Consider the following 19990-nt stretch of genomic DNA (forward strand, 5'->3'; position numbering starts at 1 on the left):
TTTAGGTGGTGGATCATTCTCAGCACTGCAGTGACATGGACATGGTGGTGTGTTAGTGTGTGTTGTGCTGGTATGAGTGGATCAGACACAGCAGCGCTGCTGGAGTTTTTAAATACCGTGTCCACTCACTGTCCACTCTATTAGACACTCCTACCTGGTTGGTCTACCTTGTAGATGTAAAGTCAGAGACGATCGTTCATCTATTGCTGCTGTTTGAGTTGGTCATCTTCTAGACCTTCATCAGTGGTCACAGGACGCTGCCCACGGGGCACTGTTGGCTGGATGTTTTTGGTTGGTGGACTATTGTCAGTCCAGCAGTGACAGTGAGGTATTTAAAAACTCCATCAGCGCTGCTGTGTCTGATCCACTCATACCAGCACAACACACACTAACACACCACCATCATGTCAGTGTCACTGCAGTGCTGAGAATGATCCACCACCCAAATAATACCTACTCTGTGATGGTCCTGTGGGGGTTCTGACCATTGATGAACAGCATGAAAGGGGGCTAACAAAGCATGTAGAGAAACAGATGGACTACAGTCAGTAATTTTAGAACTACAAAGTGCTTCTATATGGTAAGTGGAGCTGATAAAATGAACAGTGAGTGTAGAAACGAGGAGGTGATTTACATTTATGCTTGGCAGGTGGCTTGTGCTTGGTCCTATTTATATCTAGCATCCATAAAAGAAAGTAAACGTTACTGTTGTAGTAGCAAAGAGTAAATCCCTCATTTGGTGTAACTTAAAAATGCCTATTATAGGTGCTTGGAGGCACAACAGTCTAACACGCTAGGCCACCACTGCTGAAGATCTCAAGCTCTTGAGTTTAAATCTCAGTTGGCGCTTTCAACTTGTTCGGGTAATAAGCGGGTCAAAAGGCACACTGCCGCTGGGTAACTGAACCCTATGATGTCCGGTTTGGTCCTGTACTAGTGATGGTCAGGTTCCCGAGTGCTTAGCATGGCTCCTTGTACATGATACAGCCGTATTGCCAAGTTTATACTACATGACTTTCAAGTTGTTCAAATCGCTGTACAGTTCACACTTCACAACTTGATCTCTTGTAATCGGGAGTCTTTTAAATCATTGTGGTTTTCACACTACACGACTGATCGGTAATAAGGAGTCACAAACTACACGATCTATCACCAGGAGGAATCTCAGATGAGCCTGTCTGGTCTCCCAAACTACGTTTCGTCACGAAAACACACACGAGAAGTGACGAGGGGTTTAATGATACCACGTCCAAAAATGCACGCAGACATGAAGCGAGCAATCAAAGTTGTTTGTGCGCTGATGTGTGACGTAAAAGCAAGTAGAAAAGATAAGGAAGGAGCGTATTTGGCTACGCGGCCAGCAGGGATTGTGTGTTCTTCAGAGAGAGTAGGAAGTCAAATAAATATTTTTTGCAATTCAACATTGATATTATGGCTTGGCGTGGACGATAAGTCACAAATACTGTAAAGCTTGTTTGTGTGCTAATGTTTTCTGATAGAAACTATATTATGCCCCTGTTCTACATATTTACACTCCTCCCCCAGGGTTTCCCTTCTGTGTCTTGTGTTCATAACAATTACAACCTGATCACAACACCTTTTACACAACATGATTCTGACTCACCGACTGGTCCAGTTCATATTTAACATGCTAGATTTTATTTTTTTTTTCCTTTTTTTCCCCCAATTTTTCTCCCCCAATTTTTCTCCCCCTAATCTAGTCGTGTCCAATTACCCTTAATGCGTCCTCTATACTGATTCGACTGAGGACGCCTCTCGACTGACATGCGCCCCCTCCGGTACGCACAGCCAGTACAGATAGTGCATTTTTCACCTGCACGACTCGAGTTCATACACTTGACAGGCACTGTGTATGGAGGGCCACACCCCCATCAGCATTATTTCTCAGCCCTGTGCAGGCACCATCAGTCAGGACCTATGATCCAACTTTCTTACCCTCTAACCCTCTAACAGCCAATCGTTGTTCATGCATCCGCCCAGCCTAGTCGGAAAGGCAGAGCTGAGATTCGATACGATGTATTTGAAACCCCAACTCTGGTGAGCTAGCGTACTTTACCGCTGCGGCCGCTAGATATTTTTCTTGAGTCTGCTAGCGATCTGCAAGAGCTAGGAGAGTCGCTCGGATCGAGTCATTAAACAGTTCACACAAAGAGATCCAGAGCCGATTTTTGAGCTACGAGCGAACGCCAAATTGCCCCCGAGCTGCCACAACTAGCGGGGACCTGTTAGCGAGCGAAAATCAGGGCGAGAATTGTGTAGTGTGAACTAGGCATAAGTCTCCATCACTGACGGGAAAAGACGTGGATGACCCCTGTGCATGTGTCAGAGGGACCATGTGACACTTTTAGCTCACCTCGGCCAGTGCCATTGGCAAAACAAATGGGAGAATTGGCTGTGTTTAGATTGTAATAATGGGGAGAGCTTATTATTTGAGGAGTTTGCACTGGGTTTGCACTCTTACACAATCTTTATAAAAACATTTTCTGATTTTGCTGCAAAATGGTCAATAGTTATTTTTTTCTCTATTTGATGCACAATGTGAACCTTTAGGGTCTCGTCCTACTTCCACGGCAGTGCCCCAGGGACCTCCTCTGTATAGAAAAAAAAAGAGTGCTTCCTTTTCTCTCACTTGCTTGTTTACAACAAACACCTCAAGACTATCAACTCTCCTGAGTTCTCTGGAGATGATGGAGTGCTGAAGTAAAGGACTTTGGTTAATAGAACTGGGCTTTGAATTAATATACCAGATGTTTAACTCTCATATGCTCTCCACTGGGGCTCTGCTGGAGACATTAATTGTCCTACTGCAGTGACATACCTCTTATTCAGCACTTTTGCCCTTTTTCATACCCAATTATTTACTTAGTTTAAACAATAAATCAACTGACTGTATTGCCCTATTTAGCAGGATGGCCATTGTAATAATTCTTTAGTTTTAGAAGTGTTAAGGGCCACTGTAATCCTAGGAACACTTCAAGTCTTGCATTTTATTTCACACTCTTGTCCTGATCTATGACTTGCCACAATTTAATTGTGTAATCTTGCACAATCCTGGACATCATGGCATGGTTTTTGGTCCTACTACATAGTCGAGTCACATTATTATGACCACCAGCTAATATCCAGAGTAACCGCCGTGTGAAGCACAGACAGCAGCTAGTAGGGTTGAGAGTGTCTCAATAAGGTCCTGGTAGGTTGTCACGGGTATCTGCAGCCATGCTGACTACAGTGCATGTCACAGCTGCTGCAGGGCGTGTGGGGGACGATCTATAGAGCAAACACAATGATCGAGGTGGTTCCAACAGATGCTCCATTGGGTTCAAGTCTGGGGAATTACGGGGACAGGGTAGTACTTGGAAGTCTTGGTCATGCTCTTCTGACCAATGTTGGACATTTCTAGCCGTGTGACATGTTGCATTGTCTTGCTGGAAGATAAGCAACGAGGGATATATGTGCAGACAGCCTATCGCACACTTTATATGCCCACCAAGCCAGCTTACGAAATGTAAGAGCTGTGTGTGATATTTGACAAGACAGTGTTTGTCCACTCAATTCGAATTGCAACATAGGGGTTGCAATCCAGTTGAGTTCTAAACACAACACAAGGATAGTAAATCAAACAGAATGCACCTTACCACAAACTGGAGTATCACAGCAATGGTTCTAAAGCAGGGGTGTCAAACTCGAGGCCCGCGGGCCAAATCCGGCCCGCCACGTCATAAAAGTCGTATGATTGTTGTAAAGGTTTGAGTAGTTAGAGAGATCTACTTATAATTTAATGGGACACCTGCGCCTCTAAGCAGCAACCATTGACATCATAGTCATGGCAACTAACTTTGACTTTGCTAAGAAGCCATGTCACTTTTACGTTTTAGCGCAAAAGAATGCGCGGTAAAGTCAGTAGCGTAAACAATAATAAATGCAAGTTAATTCTCTTGCAATCCAATACCGAAGCCTTGCCTGTAAGTAGTAGACATTTATATTCTCAGTTGTTTGTATATGTTAAGCGAGTATGTTACAGTGTTTCAGTTACGAATTTACCATAATTCCATAATTAAATACGGTTAATACTGTTACTATAGCAATTAGTATTTTTACACAAAATGATAACTCATTAGCGCTATTTTACATTTGGTTAACTTTATTGTATTAGATGTAACACTTAACTACAGCTATGTGCATGTACTGTAATAAGTTTTGTTTTTATTGTTTGTATTTTGAAGTTTTACTCCATTCTGATGCACACAGTATACAGTTGGGAAGCAAATAAAACCAACGTAACTGTATTTTGGAGGAAGCTGTCTGTCTGTCTGTCTAGCTGAGAAAGGGGGAAAACTTGGCGAGGGAGAACAATTGTCTTAAAATACACTGTAAAATCGTACATGAACTGCATCTCTCACAATGCATGCCGATTTTGTGACCTGCAAAGTGATCTCATCCCACCACTAGATGATATTGAGAAATATTTACAAAAAATCCCAAAATGTACAAGAAGAGAAAATTGAAGCAGAAAGAAGGGAATTTAATAAAAGATGGGAAAGTGAATACAAGTTTGTGCTTCAAGAAGAAAAACCGGTACGTCTCTTGTGTTATGGGGCCGTGTCTGTGGTAAAGGAGCACAATATAAATGTAAATATACATTATAAATATACAGTATAAATTTGGCATTTTGGGCAGCACGATGGCTAAGTGGGTAGCACTGTCACCTCACAGCGAGAAGGTCCTGGGTTCGATCCCCGGGTGGGGCGGTCCGGGTCCTTTCTGTACGGAGTTTGCATGTTCTTCTCGTGTCTGCGTGGGTTTCCTCCGGGTGCTCCGGTTTCCTCCCACAGTCCAAAGACATGCCGCTAGGCTAATTGGAGACACTGAATTGTCCCATAGTTACCTAGCAGTTGGGATGCACAGACCAGTGCATTGTAGTGCCGGTCCCAAGCCCGGATAAATAGGGAGGGCTGTGCCAAATCCTGCCGGCGACCCCTAACGGGAAGAAGCCGGAAATGCGGACCCCGTTACCGACAAAGGCTGAGGAACAAGAAGAAAAGTATACATTTGAAATTTTGACACCAAACACATAATTTAACCTCCAAGAAAACCAACAAATTGTCCAAGACTTAAAAGGCAGACTGCAATCACAGCAGGATACGTTACAATCGGCACTTTGAGGGCCACCATAATGCAGATGTGGCCCTCGGTGAAAATGAGTTTGACACCCCATATGTAGTAGGCTTTTGTTCCCTTCTACTGATCTAGTCGAAAATTCAATCCCACAATTCCACAAAAACTTTTTTCAGTGCTGTAACACATAAAACTACCCACAGTATATTAACTTTAAGGTACTGGTAAAAGTGGGACCGTCCTCTAGAATCGTTTTAATCATCCTCGCAATGCTTTCGTAAAGCTCTTGAATGATTTAGGTGCATTTTTATCACCGAAATATAAAAATCTGCTTTACAGTCGCTTTAGAATTTCACAGTTTCACTTATATAAATCCATAACTGCTTTAGGAGGACATAAAAGTTTCTCGGTGTTTATCAAACCACATCGTTCTGTTTTTCCAGTGAAGCACCGGGAAGGTTCAGACGGGATTCCATACGTATGTCATCGCATGTAAGCTGTCTTTGACCCACAAAGCCTGAAGATGATGTTGCTATGGAAACTAGTGGTGCTGCAGTCCTTCATGAGGTGCCTGGCAGGTAAAATCACCTTATTAAAAACTTTTTAATGCATGCATGCCAGCCACTCTTTGTGAAGTCACCTTATTTATATGTATTTAGGGCAGGTTTGCTGTACAAAGAGGAAGAGCAAAGAGACCAAACTAATTCAAAACACTTCCCAATGGCAACAGTTTTCCTTTTTTTTCCTTTCAAAAAGATACAAATTCAGATGAGCAGCTTAGTTAATAGGATGGGTTTTGCTTAAATAAAGTATTGCAGCTGAGAGTAAGAGGGCTCGCTCGCTGCTGGTAAGAACATTGTTCTGAATGTAAATGAGATCAGGAAATTAGGATATAATACACTATTAGAGACTGAATTAACATGGTGGAAAAATACGTATTGCTAGGTTAATATTTTACATGTGTCTGATGTTAAAGTCATTAAAATAGATGTCACACAGAGCTCTTTTTGGGGCCTTAGCCAGAGTTTCATAAAATAATTTTGTTAAAATAATCACATCCTGTCTGTGGTCATCATTGCTCACAGTTATATCACACTTTATATTACACTCATTACACAAGGAAAAAAATCTGGTTGGTTTTTTACTCATTTTGGCTCTTTTTATTCTAAATATAGAGTATATACACTGATCAGCCACCCCCCTGTTTCTACACTCACTGTCCATTTTATCAGCTCCACTTACCATATAGAAGCACTTTGTAGTTACAATTACTGACTGTACTTCATCTGTTTCTCTGCATGCTTTGTTAGCCCCATTTTATGCTGTTCTTCAATGGTCAGGACTCTCCCAGTACAACTACAGAGCAGGTACCGTGGGGCCAAAAAGTATTTAGTCAGCCACTGATTGTGCTGGTTCTCCTACTTAGAAAGATGAGAGAGGTCTGTAATTTTCATCATTGGTACACTTGAGAAAAAAAAAATCCAGGAAATCACATTGTAGGATTTTTAAAGAATTTATTTGTAAATTATGGTGGAAAATAAGTATTTGGTCAATAACAAAAGTTCAACTCAATACTTTGTAACATAACCTTTGTTGGCAATGACAGAGGTCAAACGTTTCCTGTAAGTCTTCACCAGGTTTGCACACACTGTAGCTGGTATTTTGGCCCATTCCTCCATGCAGATCTCCTCTAGAGCAGTGATGTTTTGGGGCTGTCGCTGGGCAACACGGACTCCACAAATTTTCTATGGGGTTGAGGTCTGGAGACTGGCTAGGCCACTCCAGAACCTTGAAATGCTTTTTACGGAGCCACTCCTTCGTTGCCCGAGCGGTGTGTTTGGGATCATTGTCATGCTGGAAGACCCAGCCAAGTTCCATCTTCAATGCTCTCACTGATGGAAGGAGGTTTTGGCTTAAAAACTCACGATACATGGCCCCGTTCATTCTTCCCTTAACACGGATCAGTCGTCCTGTCCCCTTTGCAGAAAAACAGCCCCAAAGCATGATGTTTCCACCCCCATGCTTCACAGTAGGTATGGTGTTCCTGGGATGCAACTCAGCATTCTTCTTCCTCCAAACACGACGAGTTGAGTTTTTACCAAAAAGTTCCATTTTGGTTTCATCTGACCACATGATATTCTCCCAATCCTCTTCTGGATCATCCATATGCTCTCTGGCAAACTTCAGACGGGCCTGGACATGTACTGGCTTAAGCAGGGGGACACGCCTGGCACTGCAGGATTTGAGTCCCTCTCGGCGTAGTGTGTTACTGACGGTAGCCTTTGTTACTTTGGTCCCAGCCCTCTGCAGGTCATTCATCAGGTCCCTCCGTGTAGTTCTGGGATTTTTGCTCACCGTTCTCATGATCATTTTGACCCCACGGGATGAGATCTTGCGTGGGGCCCCAGATCGAGGGAGATTATCAATGGTCTTGTATGTCTTCCATTTTCTTACAATTGTTCCCACAGTGGATTTATTCACACCAACCTGCTTGCCTATTGTAGATTCACTCTTCCCAGCCTGGTGCAGGTCTACAATTTTCTTCCTGGTGTCCTTCGACAGCTGTTTGGTCTTGGCCATGGTTGAGTTTGGAGTCTGACTGTTTGAGGCTGTGGACAGGTGTCTTTTATACAGATAACGAGGTCAAACAGGTGCCATTAATACAGGTAACGAGTGGAGGACAGAAGAGCTTCTTAAAGAAGAAGTTACAGGTCTGTGAGAGCCAGAAATCTTGCTTGTTTGTGGGTGACCAAAAACTTATTTTCCACCATAATTTACAAATAAATTCTTTAAAATTCCTACAATGTGATTTCCTGGATTTTCTTTTCTCATTTTGTCTCTCATAGTTGAAGTGTCCCTATGATGAAAATTACAGACCTCTCTCATCTTTCTAAGTAGGAGAACTTGCACAATCAGTGGCTGGCTAAATACTTTTTGGCCTAACTGTATTATTTGGGTGGTGGATCATTCTCAGCACTGCAGTGACATTGACATGGTGGTGGTGTGTTAGTGTGTGTTGTCCTGGTATGAGTGGAAAAGACACAGCAATGCTGATGGAGTTTTTGAACACTTTACTGTCACTGCTGGATTGAGAATAGTCCACCAACCAAAAATATCCCTCTAACAGTGCCCCATGGGCAGAGTCCTGTGACCACTGATAAAGGTCTAGAAGATGACCAACTGAATAGCAATAGCTGAGCGATCATCTCTGACTTTACATCTACAAGGTGGACCAACTAGGTAGGAGTGTCTAATAGAGTGGACAGTGAGTGGACACGGTATTTAAAAACTCCAGCAGCGCTGCTGTGTCTGATCCACTCATACCAGCACAACACACACTAACACACCACCACCATGTCAGTGTCACTGCAGTGTTGAGAATGATCCACCACCTAAATAATACCTGCTCTGTGGGGGTCCTGACCATTGAAGAACGGGCTGAAAACAGGTTTAAAAAGGTATGTAGAGAAACAGATGGACTACAGTCAGTAATTGTAGAACTACAAAGTGCTTCTATATGGTAAGTGGAGCTGATAAAATGTACAGTGAGTGTAGAAACAAGGAGGTGGTTTTAATGTTATGGCTGATTAGTATATATGACTACTTTGTTGCATAATACAGTTTCAGGGAGCAGTTCTTGATGCAGAGGTAGACTGTGTTGAGTGACAACGATTTTTCAAAGTACTCCCAAGCCCATGTGGCTATGTCCATCGTTGTAGTCTGATGATTACTTAGGTTCATGATTGGCTATTGCTAAGGGGGTGGAGATAAATGAATCTATGCGATTGCTGATCACAAGGTTTGTTTTAAATACCTATTTGGAATGTAGAATGGAGTCACTCTGGTGGTGCAAGGGTCAATTACACTAGCCCACTACCACTGGGATCCAGGGTTTAAATCCCCAGCTGTGAAGTCAGCCGGCCTGGTGTCTGTATACAGACATGATTGGCTATGTCTGAGGGGAGTGGCCGAGGATTCCAGGGAAAACAGCCAAACATTTACCAAACATTTCCGATGTTTTTCCTTGCTTGTTTTTTTGATCATTCAAGCTCCAGATAAAGGTGCTCTGGTTAACATGTTGTTGTTTATGCTAATGCAAATGAGATATAAATATCTAAAGAACACGATCAAACAGAATTATTTAAAGCAGGTTTGTTATGAGACTAAGAAAACAGCATCTGAAAAGTATAAATCTGGGCTGGCTTGTTTACTGCTCTCCCTAAGGCATGTTAAAGACACAATTCTCAGGAGCCCGTTTTTTATTACAACCTTCTGCTCACAAATGAAAACATGCCAGACTTGTTCTAAACCTACACATTATGACATCTAATTGCATAAGCATTACTGTGGAGTGGGTCTGTAGAGCTATAGGATCAGACACAGCAATGCTGATGGAGTTTTTAAACACCTCACTGTCACTGCTGGACTGAGAATAGCCCACCAACCAAAATATCCAGTCAACAGCACCCCGTGGGCAGCGTCCTGTGACCACTGAAGAAGGTCTAGAAGATGAGCAACTTAAACAGCAGCAATAGATGAGCGATCGTCTCTGACTTCACATCTACAAGGTGGACTAACTAGGTAGGAGTGTCTAATAGAGTGGACAGTAAGTGGGCACAGCATTGCTGTGTCTGATCCACTCATACCAGCACAACACACACTAACACACCAACACCATGTCACTGTCACTGCAGTGCTGAGAACGATCCACCACCTATATAATACCTGCTCTGTGGTGGTCCTGTGAGGGTCCTGACCATTAAAGAACAGGGTGAGAGCAGGCGAAAAAGTATGTAGAGAAACAGATGGACTACAGTCAGTAATTGTAGAACTACAAAGTGCTTCTATATGGTAAGTGGAGCTGATAAAATGGACAGCGAGTGTAGAAACAAGGAGGTGGTTTTAATGTTATGGCTGATCAGAGTAAGTAAGTGAGTAAGTGGAGTGGTGCCTATGGGCTGTTTGTAGTGAGTGATTTCAGTGGCTCTAGGTCACCACTCACTTTAGCCTTGTACTTCCTTTTAACATCATGAGAGTGACAGGAAAGGTTGAGCTGCTTGAATAAACAAAGGAGAGGCGAACGTCTGGTCATTGAAAAGGCCGGGCACAGAAAGATGCTGTTCAGAATGCCAATGTACCCGCAAGGCATCTTCTTTTGTTTTATTAAGACAGGACCCTGTATGGTCCACAAATTAATTACTTGATTTATTTTTTACCAGTTATTCTATTCTGCTTTTTTTATTTCTCATTATTTATTAATAATGTATCTATTTATTTTTCATTTAATTATTTATTAATATTTTTTTTTCCAGAAAGAACCCTGGGGTTTTAACTAGGGCTGGCACTGATCCGATACTCTGTATTGGTACCGGTCCGAAATTGGCCCAAATCGCTGGATCCGGTATCGGAAGGGAAAAAAACGTGTAATCCGATCTGATACTGTTTTTAATGTAAATAACACTTAATGTAAATAAGGCCATTCAGAAATTAAAACACACTAATTCAGTTAAACTTTTAGCATTTTAAAAAATCATCTACTACTGCTACAACTAAAATCACTGTTTAAACACAAGAAAAATCACTTTATAAATGATAAATCGCTCACCTGAGATAAAGAATACCTATCTTGGTATCGGTATCGTCAGATACTCAATTTGCGTATTAGTATTTGACATAAAAAGTGGTATCGAGCCAGCCCTAGTTATAACCTAAACCCAGGGAATTAAACTCAGGCCATTCTTGCTGTGATGAGATAGCTCTACCCATTGCACCTCTGTGCCACCCCGCAAAGCATAAACAAATACAGGAATGCTAACAGTCATACAGTCATACAGATACTTGCAGAGTGTACATCAAATATGATCCTGACTTTTATTTCTTGTTTATCAACCACCTTATTCTGGTCAGGGTCGTGGCAGGTCCGATTCTAAAAACTGTGCAGGAATACCCTGGACAGGGTGCCATTCCATTGCTCGATCCACTTCTTACTTGCTCTATCTATTTCTCAGTAAGAAAGTTTGCTAAATCCTGTCCTCTTGGTGGTATTCCTCATAGGTAAGCAATTTTTGGCAGCTCTGTGCTTTTATTTCTTGTGTGCTGCACTTTTAACCCAAAGCTAACAAGTCTGAATGTGATTGAAAGCTTTGTCTTTTAAGGTCTTCAAATACAAAACCATTTTTGTTACACACAAACCAAACACTTGAAGAAATCGCATGGCTTTTGGGATATTATTCCGATCTGCTGACTCCTAGTCAGATCCATTGTAGTGTAAACATGGTACAATAAGACACATGTTCGCTGCAAAATCAAAGAAGGGCCTGGGTAAATGGAATAATTCACTTCCATAGTAGCAGTGTATGATCCAATATATAAATATATAACTACATTCACCTGACATCTTACATAATGCTGCCAGCTGAGGTGCTACATAAGTGATATGTGATCATCACACACATTTCATTTAAATCACACTACTTATGTAATGTCAACTTAAGAAGCTATTAAGGATTAGAACCTGCTTTTGCCTTCAAAACACGACTGGTCAACCTTAACATTAAAACCACCTCTTTGTTTCTACACTCACTGTCCATTTTATTAGCTCCACTTACCATATAGAAGCACTTTGTAGTTCTACAATTACTGACTGTAGTCCGTCTGTTTCTCTACATACTGTTTTAGCCTGCTTTTACCCTGTTCTTCAACGGTGAGGACCCCCACAGAGCAGGTATTATTTAGGTGTTGGATCATTATCAGCACTGCAGTGACAATGACATGGTGGTGGTGTGTTAGTGTGTGTTGTGCTGGTATGAGTGGATCAGACACAGCAGCGCTGCTGGAGTTTTTAAATACTGTGTCCACTCTATTAGACACTCCTACCTAGTTGGTCCACCTTGTAGATGCTCATCTATTGCTGCTGTTTGAGTTGGTCATCTTCTAGACCTTCATCCGTGTTTACAGGACGCTGCCCACAAGGTGACTGGATATATTTTTGGATGGTGGACTATTCTCAGTCCAGCAGTGACAGTGAGGTGTTTAAATACTCTTATCAACTGATATCAGCACAACACACACTAACACACCACCACCATGTCAGTGTCACTGCAGTGCTGAGAATGATCCACCACCCAAATAATACCTGCTCTGTAGTGGTCCTGGGAGAGTCCTGACCATTGAAGAACAGCATAAAAGGGGGTTAACAAAGCATGCAGATAAACAGATGGACTACAGTCAGTAATTGTAAAACTACAAAGTGCTTCTGTATGGTAAGTGAAGCTGATAAAATGGACAGTGAGTGTAGAAACAAGGAGGTGGTTTTAATGTTATGGCTGATCGGTGTACATACAGATATGTTTGGCTATGTTTTTTTGGGGGGTCGGTCAAGGCCCCGTGATGGATTATTGTCCTGTTCGGCGTGTGTTACTGCATTGCGCAACAACAAAGCGTTCAACTGTCTTGTCTTATATAAGAACAGTATTTCCCATATATCAAATATAACATTTAATAAATATAACAAGTCAACACAGCTCATAGTAATTATAGAGTAAGAAGAGGCAGGGGTACACAACTGATGATGTGTCATGGCGGTGGATAAAGCGATCAAATAAATCTCTCCCAAGAGGACATCTCCAAAACCACTCGTGCAAAGGTTGTGCTGAGTCGTCAGGGATTGTAACACCTAGTCCTATTAAGTACCATTATTAGTAGTATTTTTTATTTAACATACGACTGTGTTAAAATAGCCAAATCTAATATAAATATCTATATCAAGGCATTTTACATTCTTGTCCAATAACTTATAATCTCATGGCTGGACTTCTTCAACCCCCTCCTAGAAGGTGCTCCCATGTCCACTATTAAACCCCTGCAGCTCATTCAAAATGCAGCTCCTCTCCTGGTTTTTAACCAACCTAAACTCTGTTACATCACCCCACTGCTGCATTCTCTTCACTGACTTCCTGTAGCTGCACATATTCAGTTTAAAACTGATGCTCGCCTACAAAGCCAAAAATGGACCAGCCTCAAGCTACCTTCTAGAACTAATCACACCGCACTGTACCACGCAACCTCCGAGCCTCTAGTCTTGTTCACCTTGATCCTCCACCCAGAACTCAGGAAAGACATGCATCAAGGCTCTTCTCTGTACTTGCACCCCAGTTGGTGGAACGAGCTTCCTCTGTCTGTGCGAACATCCAAGTTTCTCTCTGTATTCAAAAGACGATTGAAAACCCACCTCTTTACAAAACACTTAAGCTGAAAACTAACATGTACTAACATATAACATGTACGCTCTTATTCATTTATTATTTCTTAAAAGATTTGTGTTTTTGAACAGTTGTCTACTTAAACTAGAGTAAGGTAATGTTTACTATGGAAGCACTTCTGTAAGTCACTCTGGATAAGAGCATCTGCTAAATGCCAAAAATGTACATGTACATCTTTATTACAGAGTAAGCACAAATAGATATGCACTTACGTAATATGAGTGTTAGCTCAGTGCTTAAACTACTAGACTATTGACAAGAGCATTGGTGGTTTAGGCCCCACCACCACCAGATTGCCACCTGGGCCCATGAACAACCTTCAGTTGCTTACATGGTATATACTCACAGTTGTAAGCTGCTTCGGATAAAAGCATATGCTAAATGTAAATGTAAGCAAGCAGACTTTTAAGTAAAGTATTATTGTCCAGACCACTGTCTCCCCTGATGCCTGCAGATTCCTTTTTTATTTGTTTTTAATTAACTGGGGTGTTGACGCTTCCCAAAGCTGACAACCTTTTAAAAGCTTGTCAGTCAAAGTGTACTATTATAATTCATAGCCTCTTTGTTTTCAAAATGGATTTGTGGTTGGTGTTAATTCATTGTTTTTGTGTGTGTTTGTATATGTGTGTTTTGTGTACATGTGCCTTTGTTGCCTTAATTAAGTAACCGGCGGCGCGGTGGCTCAGTGGATAGCACTGTCACCTCACAGCAAGAATGTCCTGGGTTCGATTCCCAAGTGGAGCGGTCCAGGTCCTTTCTGTATGGAGCTTGTATGTTCCCCACGTGTCTGTGTGGGTTTCCTCCAGGAGCTCCGGTTTCCTCCCACAGTCCAAAGACATGCAAGTGAGGTGAATTGGAGACACTAAATTGGCCATGACTGTGTTTGATGTTAAAGACTTGAACTAATGAATCTTGTGTAACGAATAACTACCTGTTCTGTCATAAATGTAATTAAGTAACCTAAATAAATAATGAATTAAAGTGATTTAATAAAGGCCTGTGAAGATGCCTGGCTGGCCAATAGCCCTGCTGAGATTCAAATCTGAATTCTGGGAATAGATCGCTGCACCACACAAATACCCGGAAAATAATTGTTAATATAATTTATGGGTCAAGATCTGAATAGAATTTAATTGTAGGAAAAGATCGAGTACTTTTTTAGCCTGCTTTCACCCTGTTCTTCAATTGTCAGGACCACCACAGTACCACCACAGAGCAGATATTATTTAGGTGGTGGATCATTCTCAGCACTGCAGTGACACTGACATGGTGGTGGTGTGTTAGTGTGTGTTGTGCTGGTATGAGTGGATCAGACACGGCAGCACTGCTGGAGTTTTTAAATACTGTGTCCACTCACTGTCCGCTTTATCAGACACTCCTACTTGGTTGGTCCACCTTGTAGATGTAAAGTCAGAGACGATCGCTCATCTATTTCTGCTGTTTGAGTTGGTCATCTTCTAGACCTTCATCAGTACTCACAGGACTCTGCCCATGGGGCGCTGTTGGCTGGATATATTTTTGGTTGGTGGACTATTGTCAGTCCAGCAGGGACAGTGAGGTGTTTAAAAACTCCAGCAGCGCTGCTGTGTCTTATCCACTCATACCAGCACAACACACACTAACACACCAACACCATGTCAGTGTCACTGCAGTGCTGTGAATGATCCACCACCTAAATAATACCTGCTCTGTAGTGGTCCTGACCATTAAAGAACAGCATGAAATGGGGCTAAAAAAGTATGTAGATAAACAGATGAACTACAAAGTGCTCCTATATGGTCAGTGGAGCTGATAAAATGGACAAGAAGGTGGTCATAATGTTATGCCCGATCTGTGTATTTTGTTTCATTAGTATGGGGAGCTGATCAACAGCAAAGTAAGTTTGTTTGTAACCATATTTGGGGTTAAAAGGAAATACTTGAAGTTCATTCAACATGGACTTAATCCCATTGATCCAGCAAGTGGGCTGACACAAGGCCGTGGAAAATCATTCTTGTTTCTATTAGGCTTTGAACTAATTTAAGGTGGCTTTAGCCTGAAATTGGCTTGCCGTGTGGCCAGAGGTCTGGCTCTTTCACAAGCAGGTGATTGATTTAGTTATTAAAGGGACAAAACAGCATAGAGGGGCTGTTGGCTGTGCCGGGATAGCGAGATTCAAGAAAGAACCGCAGACTGGAAAAATAATGGTAGCGCAATTTGATGCAAATCAATTCCTACATTTGGTCTCATGCAAATCCTGGTCGGTCACCTTGAAAAAAATTGAACTCAACAAATAGATAATAATGGCAGGTTCCTTTAAAAAAAAAAGAAAACTCTCGACACTGCCAGAATCCACTTATTCCTGCTTTGGTTTCTGCATTAGGCTTTTAAACTTTCCCATATTCTTTTTATTTAGTTATTTTTTTAAACAAAAACTATCTGGGCTGCTTAGAAATCCTGGCTTTGAAGCTGTGTCTGTTCATTTAGTTCGCTGATTTACTTGAAAGATTTGTTGGTGTTTCTCTGAGTCTCTGTCTGTGAATCATCACTTTCATGTTGATCAGAGTGCTGCTGTCTGAGACTCACAACAAGCTCTCAGGGGAGGATGGAGTTTGCCTTGGGCACTTCTCGCACCCCAAATATGTGTGCTGACAGAAAATATTTTTCTACCCCTCTCTACCTATCTGGAATCGTAATCCCTTTTAATCTTTTTTGAGAGCTTGTCGTGAACAGATTTGTGTTTTTTGTTGTTGCTGTTGTTGGACACATTTTGTATTTAAGGAGTATAACTTACCAAGCACTGTGAGACCAAGTGAGATGTGTGAACTGGCTCGAGAACATTTCATTCTTTTATGGACATCTTTTCTGCCAGGACATTTACTTTCACATGGACAGCAGGCAGGACCATTTAGCTTGTGTTCAGATTTTATTTATTTATTTATTAGGATTATAACGTCATGTTTTACACTTTGGTTAAATTCATGACAGAAACGGTAGTTACTCATTATACAGGATTCATCAACAAACACAGTCATGGACAATTTTGTGTCTCCAATTCACCTCACTTGCATGTTTTTGGACTGTGGGAGGAAACTGGAGCTCCTGGACAAAACCCACACAGACACAGGGAGAACATGCAAACTCCACACAGAAAGGACCCGAACACACCAGCTTGTGTTCAGAAAATATTAGGCACAATTTTTCATCAGTACCAGTATATTGATATGTACACCGATCAGCCATAACATTTAAACCACCTCCTTGTTTCTCCACTCACTGTCCATTTTATCAGCTCCTCTTACCATATAGAAGCACTTTGTAGTTCTACAATTACTGACTGTAGTCCATCTGTTTCTCTGCATGCTTTGTTAGCCCCCTTTCATGCTGTTCTTCAATGGTCAGGACCCCCACAGGACCACTACAGAGCGGGTATTACTTGGGTGGTGGATCATTCTCAGCACTGCAGTGACACTGACATGGTGGTGGTGTGTTAGTGTGTGTTGTGCTGGCATGAGTGGATAAGACAGCAGCGCTGCTGGAGTTTTTAAACACCTCACTGTCACTGCTGGACTGAGAACAGTTCACCAACCAAAAATATATCCAGCCAACAGCGCCCTGTGGGCAGCGTCCTGTGACCACTGATGAAGGTCTAGAAGATGACCAACTCAAACAGCAGCAATAGATGAGCGACCGTCTCTGACTTTACATCTACAAGGTGGACCAACTATGTAGGAGTGTCTATTAGAGTGGACAGTGAGTGGACACGGTGTTAAAAAATACTCCAGCAGCACTGCTGTGTCTGATCCACTCATACCAGCACAACACACACTAACACACCACCATCATGTCAGTGTCACTGCAGTGCTGAGAATGCTCTACCACCTAAATAATACCTGCTCTGTGGTGGTCCTGTGGGGGTCCTGCCCATTGAAGAACAGCATGAAAGGGGGCTAACAAAGCATGCAGAGAAACAGATGGACTACAGTCAGTAATTGTAGAACTACAAGGTGTTTCTATATGGTAAGTGAAGCTGATAAAATGGACAGTGAGTGTAGAAACAAGGAAGTGGTTTTAATGTTATGGCTGATCGGTGTTTGTACACAACAAGGCCAAAATTATGTGGACCCCCCTCCTAATTATTAAGCTCAGGTGTTGAAGCCACACACATTGCTTATTACATTTTGCTAATAAGCCTAATGTGCAATTATGGTTGAATTATTCTCATTGCAACTGTACATTTAAACCTGTCATTTTAATTGTAGAATGCAGAATTATAATCATTTCATACAATGCTGAGACAGATACTTGGACATCTGTAATAAAAAAAAAAAAACTGACAGTACACAACAAAACAGTGAATAAACCATCATGTTTGTTTTGATTTTGCTTTTGCATGTTGATGTAAAATAAGTATCAAACCAGTGCCACTAAATGCATTCGTAACTTCTCCGAAGCACAAGTGTATTTTGTACTGTTACATTGCTATTAAAGTCAATTATAAGACATTAAAGCATAAAATTATAGTCTTAATCAATATTCAGCAAAGAAAAGCAAAGGAAAATACTGGGCACCTACACGAACAACGATTGGCTGTTGTTCTAGAGGAGTGCTGGACGGGACTTCATAACTGATGAAATTAAGACCTCTGCTGGCTGATTGATGCCTACACAGAGGCGAGGGAAAATGTTGATCTGGGTGTGTCTCTCCGTACACAAAGCTGATCCGCATATGAACTCGCCTCGTGCAGGTGAAAAGATGCAGTCGGTTATGCACACGTGTCGGAGGGGGTGTGCGTCAGTCTCGGCTCCTCTTAACCAAGGTGGAGATCAACATTAGTAGAGAGAAAGCATAATGCAATCAGGTAATTGGATCTGACTAGATTCAGAGAAATAAATTATATATATATATACAGTGTATCACAAAAGTAAGTACACCCCTCACATTTCTGCAGATATTTAAGTATATCTTTTCATGGGACAACACTGACAAAATGACACTTTGACACAATGAAAAGTAGTCTGTGTGCAGCTTATATAACAGTGTAAATTTATTCTTCCCTCAAAATAACTCAATATACAGCCATTAATGTCTAAACCACCGGCAACAAAAGTGAGTACACCCCTTAGTGAAAGTTCCTGAAGTGTCAATATTTTGTGTGGCCACCATTATTTCCCAGAACTGCCTTAACTCTCTTGGTGTTAGGAGTCGGTCCGTCCCCTTGGTGGACACCAGGGGGGGCCGATCCGCGTCTCACTCAGCTGACTCCGGTGCTTGCACGGACAGAAGCCGTTTGACTCCCTCTGCGCCCACCAGGGGGAGCCAAGCGCGTGAGACTCCTCTCATTGCCACCCGAGGGCGGGTTCGTGGTAGTTCTACTAGGGGGAGCAGAACTACAAAGCCCAAGCCGCCCTCGCGCAATCAGCAGCAACGGGGAACACCTGGCTGAGCAGGTACTTAAGGGAACGCTTAGCCAGGCATCCCCGTCACACCCTCTTTTGTGCTCTCTTGCACGGTTCGTTAGGGATACTGGTAACGCGAGGCCTCATAGAGGGTTCGCGGTAGACCTACGGTCGAGGTAATCAAAGTGACTCAGGGACAGGTCAGGACCGGTGTGACTACTATGCATTTCCCTAATTAAACTTGGGAATTTGCCCTTTAAGTCTCTTCTCTTTTCCTGTGCTCGTTGTGTCGCTTTACGTTCCTCGCTGTGCTTTCTCTGCATGGTCGCTAGACAGACCAAGCTCAGTTCGTCCCGCCCATGAGCTCGGGGTTTTCCGTACTCATCGGTGGTGTTCACGAGCGTATCGCCTCTCACTCGGGTGTGGGCGTAACGCGTTAGAATTCTCTCATTAAATCCACTTTTGGTTAAGACGGGTTTATATTTTAGCCTGCTCCTTTCATAATTACCCCTTTGTTTGATATCGTCTTTAAATAGTCAGAGATAGAAAGAATTAATCTCTTTATTTACAAAAGAAGCGATCCTTTGTTTGCCCTTCATATTGCTCACCAGCGCCGTATTTGTTAGTGGCGCTGTGGCGCATCCGGTTAAGTCACCGCGGGTTAGTATAGGACGGCGTCGGTTCGAATCACACCGAGGCGCGTTTCAAATGCGCATCACGATTCGGCTTTTGGTCGTGTCTGGTGTAGCGAACCGGGCTCTTTAGCCCCCTTTCTTTTATATCTCGTACTTAGTTGGGCTCGCCACTTCAGAGTAGTGAAACTTTTGTTATCTTCTCTTTTTCAGTTGGCTTGGGCTCGCCCAGCCCCTTTCCGTTCCGCGGTTTCATTTTTTGTCTTGAAGGGGTTCTCTGAGTTCTGCTTCGGATCGACTCTGCCCCCTCAGGGCGACATACACCCCGCGATTGAGTCCACCCATCAGTAAATCGTAACACTTGGGCATGGAGTTTACCAGAGCTTCACAGGTTGCCACTGGAATGCTTTTCCACTCCTCCATGACGACATCACGGAGCTGGCGGATATTCGAGACTTCTAGCTCCTCCACCTTCCGCTTGAGGATGCCCCAAAGATGTTCTATTGGGTTTAGGTCTGGAGACATGCTTGGCCAGTCCATCACCTTTACCCTCAGCCTCTTCAATAAAGCAGTGGTCGTCTTA

The 19990-nt window shown here is 42.4% G+C and overlaps 1 protein-coding gene across 1 annotated transcript in view; it reads left to right on the top strand.

Annotated features, from left to right (window-relative positions):
- The window catches only part of cntn4 (contactin 4), a 368543-nt gene that overhangs the window by 62314 nt on the left and 286239 nt on the right, over positions 1-19990 (top strand). The window contains exon 2 of the mRNA XM_062997552.1: positions 5580-5714. Within this exon, the coding sequence (XP_062853622.1) occupies positions 5660-5714 (55 nt within the window). The 5' untranslated portion in view covers positions 5580-5659. The remainder of the gene's footprint in view (positions 1-5579; positions 5715-19990) is intronic.

The sequence above is a fragment of the Trichomycterus rosablanca genome, chromosome 6 (assembly GCF_030014385.1).
Source record: "Trichomycterus rosablanca isolate fTriRos1 chromosome 6, fTriRos1.hap1, whole genome shotgun sequence".
Classification (NCBI taxonomy): Eukaryota; Metazoa; Chordata; class Actinopteri; order Siluriformes; family Trichomycteridae; genus Trichomycterus; species Trichomycterus rosablanca.